The sequence below is a fragment of the Festucalex cinctus genome, chromosome 2 (genome assembly GCF_051991245.1).
Source record: "Festucalex cinctus isolate MCC-2025b chromosome 2, RoL_Fcin_1.0, whole genome shotgun sequence".
NCBI classification, from domain to species: Eukaryota; Metazoa; Chordata; class Actinopteri; order Syngnathiformes; family Syngnathidae; genus Festucalex; species Festucalex cinctus.
In genome coordinates this window covers 21,236,981-21,245,234 of record NC_135412.1, presented here as the reverse complement: position 1 = coordinate 21,245,234, position 8,254 = coordinate 21,236,981, and the positions used below count along the sequence as shown (strand labels likewise).

Genomic DNA, 8,254 nt, shown 5'->3' with positions numbered 1-8,254 from the left:
GTTACCCTCCAAGGGCGCTTTAGGTGTGGGACCCACTATACACGTCACAAGATATGACATTTACTGCAATTGCCACGGCTCTGCGCCATCTTGTGGCATCTTTGGATATTCTAGAAAGAATAAAGGATTGATGCTACAGAAATGGGGGGAGGAATTGTGGACAGGTAAGGGATCACTGCACCACCCCCAGGTATCAATCATACAATGTATCAAGTTAAGAATGTTAAGTGCATGCACTTTGTAGAGCCAGTATCCCCACAAAAAAACCACATGAAATGAGGGACAAACTGATACGCAAACAGTCTATTTATTAACGAGAAGGCAAAAAAACAAAAAAAACACGCAGGCACCGTCTCATTGTGTGCAACATTCACTCAAGTTAAAGGCCGTCAAAACACGAGACTGCTGCATGTCTCGAGGGTTTGGCAGGACCATCTGATCGACGCGTTCAAACTTTGCCGCCTTTTCAGCATCCAAACGGCAACGACGGCCCTCGACAGGCCGTCCGTAGGATGATCTCAAATCAAACATCTTCACACACACACACACACACACACCAACAACAAAATTGAACCTGGTTGGACTCCTTGTGACAAATGACATCACTCTGTACGTATGTGACTCTTGAGTGCGAGTCAAGAGCAAACTGACAGTTGGTCCCACATCAACGGGGACCAGCGCGTCCAAGAGAAAACAAGAATTTGCTGTGAGTAAAAATTAATGTAATATATGGCCAACGTAGTGTGAATTCTTTTGGAATATTTGGACCGGATGGGAATGTCAAAATGGGAGTGAGTATGAGAGAGCCAGAGAGAAACAGGCACACAGTGGCTACGTCTTTGAATGAAAACCTGGTTGGTAAACTGAAGTCTTTAAAGTACATCATTGAGAGTAGATTGTTTATAAAAAAAAAAAAATACAGTACAGTACATACAAGTACACACGCACACAGAATTTTTTTTACACTTAATTATGATTGAATCATTAGATACTTCCTGGTGTGGAGGAAGAACATTTTGTTGACAGAAGAGTTGGAGTCAGGCAGCAGCGGTGGAGGTTCGCTCGCACAGGACTCGACCGAGGACGTCGAGGATCAGTCGACATTTGGAGGGGGGGGGGGAATACAGCTTGTGTACTACTGGTGCTAAAACTCTTCCGGCTCTTGGGCATCCGGGATCTCAAAACCCTCCTGGAAAAAGCCAAAGAGTCCAGAATGAATACAAACTGTCCTAATTTGACTCTCTAAACCAGGGGTGTCAAACATACGGCCCGCAGGCTGGATCAGGCCCGCAAAAGGGTTTAACCCGGCCCACGAGATGATTTTGTAAAGTAAAAAATCATTTGTAATGTCGGACCAATTAATCAGCTAGCCACAATTAAACAAATTTATAATTTCACAAGCAGTCATCAGATGAGCAATGCAACTTGTACTGGGAATCCGCCTGGATGTGATTATTTTACACACAACTTCTTATTCATTTATTTGTAAATCATCGACTGACAAACATGTTAAATATGACACAAATTAATTACTGGTAACACAGATGATAATGATTAACATCACTAACTTATTTGCTTCAAAAAATGTATAAATATGTTCTATTTTAAATATTAACAGTGTTCCAAATACCTTTTTTTTTTTTTTTTTTTTTATGATAGAGCATACAAAAGGCTTTGATGCAGCCTCTGAACTGAAGAGAACTGTTGAAGCAATGGTAGTTATTACCAAAACTGCCAGCAGGTGGCAGCAGAGTATAAGAGATCAACCAGGGCACTGCAACAAGCTGTTTCTCCCACAGTTTTAAACAGATTTGTGAATCATGATAAAACGTATCTATATTCTAATGCTATTTGCTGCAAAATGGAAAGAGATAGAAATGTACTTTTTTTCCTGATGAAAGAAGAGACACTAATCTTTCTTATGGTAGGTTCTAGGGGTGTTAAAAAAAAAATCGATTCGGCAATATATCGCGATACGAAATCGCGCAATTCTCGAATCGATTCAATAGGCGGCCGAATCGATTTTTAAACTTCCGTTTTTAATGGAAAAATATTCAACAAAACATCTTACTTCGGGTTAGGGTTCACACCTTAAACATAGAAGATGTTATTTTAATGGAACATTAAGCCTAAATATTTTATTTCAATGCTGTTGAACATGAAAGAGATTACAACCTGTATAAGACTGAAGTTTTAGATAAATAAATAATACATTTTCATACAAATCTTAGACTGTACAAGTTTACTGATTACTATTTTCTAAATTTGAATTTAAAAAAAATCGCAACAATCGACTTATGAATTTGTATCGGGATTAATCGGTATCGAATCGAATCGTGACCTGTGAATCGTGATACGAATCGAATCGTCAGATACTAGGCAATTCACACCCCTAGTAGGTTCCATGATTTTATAACAATAGAACACAATATACTGTGGGCCTTGGAAAAATCAGTCAAAATCCAGGAAAACAGCCGGGAGCAAAGGGGCTTGCTTGAGTGAAAATGGTGGCGAGTGAATGCGTTAACTGTGCCACACAATGCATTCTGGGAACAATATATATGCAATACAGGTAGATTTAACACGTCCGGAACACATACAGGCAAAGTGTTGCCGCGTTACATTTGCGTTCACGTTATTTTTTGGAACAGTATGATTCCAGTTGAGCTCCGTAATTTAGGGCTAGCCCACAAATAGTGAAAATCTGCATATAAACGATGGCAAAAGTTATATATCATTATTTTACCTATCTGGCGCACTTGGTAATATATTTCCCTCCATGCGGCCCCTGAGCTCATATGAGTTTGACACCCCTGATCTAAATCAATAGGGGGCGGGGGGAAACTTACATCTACGGCGTAGAGGATTTCCACAATCCTCTGCAGTGCGGGATCGCCCTGCCCTTCATTCTCCTGGCAAATAAGCTCAATGTTCCGCAGCTTACCGAAGTAAAAGTCTCTCTCCCTCTCTATGTCTTGAATGGTGCACCTCAGTTCCTGCAACTGAACACAATAACACACAATCAGTCACATATTGGCAACACCCAAGCTTTTGATTTGATTTGATTTGTTTAGTTTTTTTATACTTCTGACTGAATCACCTCCTCACTGGTAGTGGCACTTGCGGACTTCCTGGCGGTAAAAGGCGCCACCTTAGGGGCGACTTTGGCAACTGGTGGCCTTTGAGGAGCTGAAGAGAACAAGGAGAAATGATTTGGACGCTGGGGGCAAGGTTCAAACACCCCCGGAACATGTTTGACGAGCGGTTGTGCTCACCCCGACTGATGGCCTTCTTCGGGGGCTTGTTCAAAGCAGACACGCCGACGCTGGCTGAAGGTGCCGCGTCTTGGCCCTTCCTGGCCTCCACCGGGTCGTACTCGCTCTCACAGTAGTTGGCGTCAAAGAATTTCTTGAACCACTGCACGAACTCAAAGTTGTCTTGGAACTTGCCTTTCACCAGCTTGTCCACTGGGATGATCTGCAAGAACAACATTTCTACAGCACGTGTTGACACAAATTGTATCGAACAGATCAGTGGTTCTCAAATGGGGGTACGTGAAGGCACTCCAGGGGTTACATGAGATTTGAAAATATATTTAAGAAGTGTACATATTGTAAATATTTCTAAAAATATGTATATCAGTTCATAAGATGAATTATATATTCAGTAGGCAATTGAATTTCACTGTCCAAACCAGAAGGGTTTGACCCAACTTGTCATACGCCACCTAGAATCACCTGTCAATCACTTAAGTATTTTTGTGAGAACAGAGCTTTACATAATCCCAAAAGATGACACTTTGTTGATAATAATCTGTATGTGCACAAATCTTTATTTATAATTAAATTATTTATTTTTGTTATATCTTTTTAGTTTCAAATAGTTCAAGAGACCACATAAATAAAACAGAGTTCCAAAGTTTAATAATAAATCCAACAATTATGGCACAGCACTCAGTTTTATTTATTCTTTTTCTTCAATCAGAAAATGGGATGTAACAATACTGGCAATATCGTGATATCGCAATATTAAAACTGCCACAATATATCGTCGTCGTCATGTGACGATATTAAAAGCAGCACATCTGTTTCAAAAGTCAGGTTGATTTCCATTTCTGCAGTTCTACAACCCTCTGGTGGCTAATTGTTTTTAGCGGTTTTATTTTCACAAGGCATGTTTTGGCCCTTCTGTGTTTAAAATCCACGCTAATGGTCAGATGAAGGGGAATTTAATATGCTTGTGAACCAAGTCAATGTGTCGCAACTCAATGTGAGCTTGTATTAACAAGTAAGTGCTTCACTATTAAGTGTTATTAGAGATTGTAGGTTGTTTATATGCAATGATATGTACAAAAACACAATCTGTGTGTTTTTTTTTAAGTATCAGCTATTTTTATTTATTTTTTTTAAGAATATTGTGACGTTTTTGTATCGCCAACATCCCCAAAATATCGTGATAATTGTCGCATCGTGATGTTCGGGTATCGTTACATCCCTGATCAGAAATGCTTTGCACTGGTTTATGGGTACTTGGCTGAAAAAAAATATTTCACAGGGGGTAGGTACATCACTGAAAAAAGGTTGAGAACCACTGGAATACAAGGAACTGCTTACTCACTTTGTCGATGTTCATCTTTTTGAAGGCAATCTGGAGGAGCTTGAAGTTGTGAATGTACTCGTGCTCCAGCTTGGCACCAAATTTCACTCTCTTGAGAGGCAACGATCCCGGGAACAACATGTCCATGAACTGACAGTAGGCGGCACCTACGCAAACACAGCGCCGGGTCATTCCGTGCCAAATCAGCCAGTAGGTTCAACCAAACAGATGTTGATTGTAATGAAACTTGGTGTACTTGTTGATGGCGATGGCACAACACTAAATGTCAAATTTTAGATCAGGGGTCCGGGAGCTACGGCCCGCCATATTTTTATTTATTTTTTTAATCTCGAGAGGTTTTGCGAGACTTCCAGTCACATTCTTGAATAGACACGGCTCGTGTGGGGTGTGTTGATTGTGCAGTGTGGCCGCATACCACGCATGGTACGTTCAAAACTGGAACTGATTTTTTCTGAAAGACATTTGCTGCAATTGGCTGCCAACCAGTGCAGGGTGTCCCCCGCCTACTGCCCAGTGCCAGCTGAGATAGGCGCCAGCACCCCCCGCGACCCTTGTGAGGAATAAGCCGTCAAGAAAATGGATGGATGGATGGATGAAAGACATTTGCTGTGCGCTGAGGTGGTGAGAGCACTGCGCGATTGCGCAGGCGCGCAGCTTAGAGGGAACGTTGTGTGTGGCACATACCTGCCATCTGTATGACAAACATTCCAAATGCTTTTAAAACGAGTCTCACCCGAACACAACATCTCGATCTTGGTGAGGTTCATCTGCAGAGAATCGTTGATCCACTCGAGCATTTCGTGACGACTCAAGTTTTCGCTGGTCACCGAGGTGGAGTAGACGTTCACAGCCATTGTTTGTCCGTAAGCAGATTCCTAGAAGGCCAGGAGAAAACAATGGTAAAAAAAAATGCAATTGAAAACACTGTTCGCCTCCGCTGACGTTTACCCCACATATAACCACGGTTGTCACCATCCAAATATGTGACTGGATCAAGGCCAGTCACAGTTTTCCCGATCAGATGAAAAATATCAAATTATAAATTTGTCTTACAAATTCACAAATTCTTGCCTCACCATTTGAATTAAATTTCAGTGATGTTTCAAATGGCATGATTTGCCCTAAAAATTACTTCAATAGCACAAGTGGAATGTTTTTCGTGAGGATAGTGGGCAATATACCGGGTTAACTAAACTATTTATGTGAATTCATTTGTTATGAATGATTTTCGAGATGTTTGAAGTGTTCAATACGTGTTTTTAGTAAATTCTACAAAGATGGCGGCTACCTGTCACACTGCTAGTATAAATATTTGTAGAATCGATTGAATATTCTGTTGATTATTCCATCAATTTTCATTGAATTAAAATTTATATCGCATTGATGTATTGCAAAATAATTTTTTCTTTTACAGTTTTTATCAACCAATTATTATTGTCTACTTTGCATTGTTTAATGATTATACAAAAGTAAAACTATTAGGCAATATCACACAATACAATGTTGTATTCACCAACATTTTGGAAACTGAGAGCAGCCTCTTGGGTCACAATTAATGTAAAGTCATACACTTCTGTGCTTCTGGTTCAACCACGTCAATTATTCACACAATGACTGCACGTTCATTATTTTGGTAATAGCTTCAACTGTCTATATATTTTCCCTTAAATTTATCATATTTTAATCACTGGTTTGGTGTGTAACAGGTCAGAAAATGGGGAACAATGTTGATTGTTGCTCCAAAGTAAAAGCAGATGTTTGCAAATGTCTCATTTGAATTAATAAAATGCAAAGACAATCGGCCTGCTTTTATGAAGAATTGCAGTGATTAGAGAACACTCACTTCTCAGAGGCTTAAAAAAAAAAGAGAGAGAGAGAAAGGAAAAAAAAAAAAAGGCTAAATCAGTAGCATCCAACTATGCTCGGTCCTCAAGGGCCGTAGTCCTGCAGGTTTTGGATGTTTCTCTTCTACAACACACCCGAAGCTTATCAGCACGCTCTGCATAAGCCTGATTGCGACCTTGTTCACTGGAACAGGTGCGCTGGAGCAGGGACACATCCAAAACCTGCAGGACTCCGGCCCTCGAGGACCGAGTTTGGACACCACTGGCCTAAATCAATCGATTATCAAAATAGTTGTTGATTAATTAACTGTTCATTAAATTTGACACCTACCCTCGTAAAGTCAAGAATCGCTGTCACGGTATGTAAACTTAAATGCACAACCGCATATTTTTTAAGACCACATCACCCAGCCCTAATCCAATAACACTCCCTTAGGAAAAAAAAAAAAAAAAACACCCACATAACAGAGAAACATTTGAACCTTTTTTTCCCCACTCATGACTCATAATAACTAATATTAACTGGGGGGTTAATTGTTTCACGGCTGATTATAGCTGTATATTTGACTATGTGGGAAAAGCAGTACAGTATTTCGATTGACACTGGAGAACAGGGCCGCGTTGCTCGCCGGTTAGCTCGGCTATGCTAAGCCCCGTCGAGACAGACGACGTTTCCCCGCCCGAATGTATAACGCGGACTTATTTTTCTATCCGCAATGAACTCACACGGTCGGAATTCCTCTCCAAAAAAACTAAGTATTATTCTTTTAATACGTGCGTGTGTCGAGAGTTGTCGTTTTTCATATATTTATTTATTTTTTAATAAACAGGGAAGTGAAACAGACGCGGTGTTTTTTCGCTGTCTCAAGCCGGCCGCTGTCAGCTTTAACAGCGGCTGACAGCGGATCAATAGCGAGCGACCGATGAAAAACCCACCTCGATGTCCAAAGTTCTCTTGTAAGCGGTTCGGTCCAACGCAAATCCACCGGTAGCGGAAAAAAAAATCGAGGTGAGTTTTTTCTCTTCCTCTTTTATTTCTACTTTTGTTCTTATTTTAGCCTAAACGTCAAAGGACGGCTCGGCGTGATTGCACATTACTGTCCCCTAGTGCCGCGGAGAGGCAAAACACACAAATATGTTATTGCGTAAAACGTGATTCATGGCATATTTTGTTTTCCTTCTTCTCCAATACACATATACAGAGTAGACATTTGTTAAAATAAATGCAGTTCCCTATGGTAAAATGTAGCACCCCCCCCCCCCGTTTGTTAATCTTGTTAAAATTGTATTGTACAGTAGTTGTAAATAATAAATGAAATACAGTAGTCGAGTTTTTTTTAAACATTGTATTCTACTCTCTTGCATCTTTATTATTAAGAGGTAATTAATCAGATTAGCAGCATCACACTTCAACATCACATAACACTCAATACCAATTTCCATAGATTAAAACAAACAAAAATTGCTCCAAAGTTATCATCCTCCCTTTTACATACAGAATGTGCTTTATTATTATTTTTATTTCAAGCTGTTCCATTTCTTTTGAGTCTGTTGGGGATCAGATCACCCAGCAGACACATTCTTACAAGATCGTTAAACACAATTGGGGTGAGGTGCGAGGATACAAACATGTTAAAAACAGGAATACAAATATATTTTTGACATATAAAAATGACGTCCGCACACACAAAATATCCCAATATTAAAAGGTTACACATTGCCATTTCTTTCACATTTCACTGTGTGATATTTTGGGGTTTTGTACGTGTAGGTAAATAAGCACAACATTGTAC

General features: G+C 40.0%; 1 protein-coding gene across 2 annotated transcripts; it reads right to left on the bottom strand.

Moving 5' to 3' along the window:
- Positions 1-288: 288 nt before the first annotated feature.
- Positions 289-7,549, bottom strand: LOC144014109 (microtubule-associated protein RP/EB family member 1-like). 2 transcript variants are annotated; one of them, XM_077513649.1, is made up of 7 exons: positions 7,398-7,549; positions 5,351-5,492; positions 4,618-4,763; positions 3,276-3,477; positions 3,086-3,189; positions 2,850-3,002; positions 289-1,189 (listed from the first exon to the last, which is right to left on the bottom strand). In XM_077513649.1, the coding sequence occupies exons 2-7, from the start codon at positions 5,469-5,471 to the stop codon at positions 1,145-1,147; spliced, it is 771 nt and encodes a 256-aa protein (XP_077369775.1). In that variant the 5' UTR covers positions 5,472-5,492; positions 7,398-7,549; the 3' UTR covers positions 289-1,144. The 2 variants fall into 2 exon arrangements, with proteins under 2 accessions (XP_077369775.1, XP_077369777.1); XM_077513651.1 differs by having other exon boundaries at positions 3,101-3,189.
- Positions 7,550-8,254: the final 705 nt, after the last annotated feature.

Coding starts and splice junctions, on each gene's coding strand:
- LOC144014109 (XM_077513649.1), bottom strand. CDS start 5,471: ATGGCTGTGAACGTCTACTCCACCTCGGTGACCAGCGAAAACTTGAGT. Junction 3,478..4,617: donor AAAAGATGAACATCGACAAA/GTGAGTAAGCAG, acceptor TTGTTCTTGCAG/ATCATCCCAGTGGACAAGCT. Junction 3,003..3,085: donor AGGAGGTGATTCAGTCAGAA/GTATAAAAAAAC, acceptor TATTGTGTTCAG/TTGCAGGAACTGAGGTGCAC.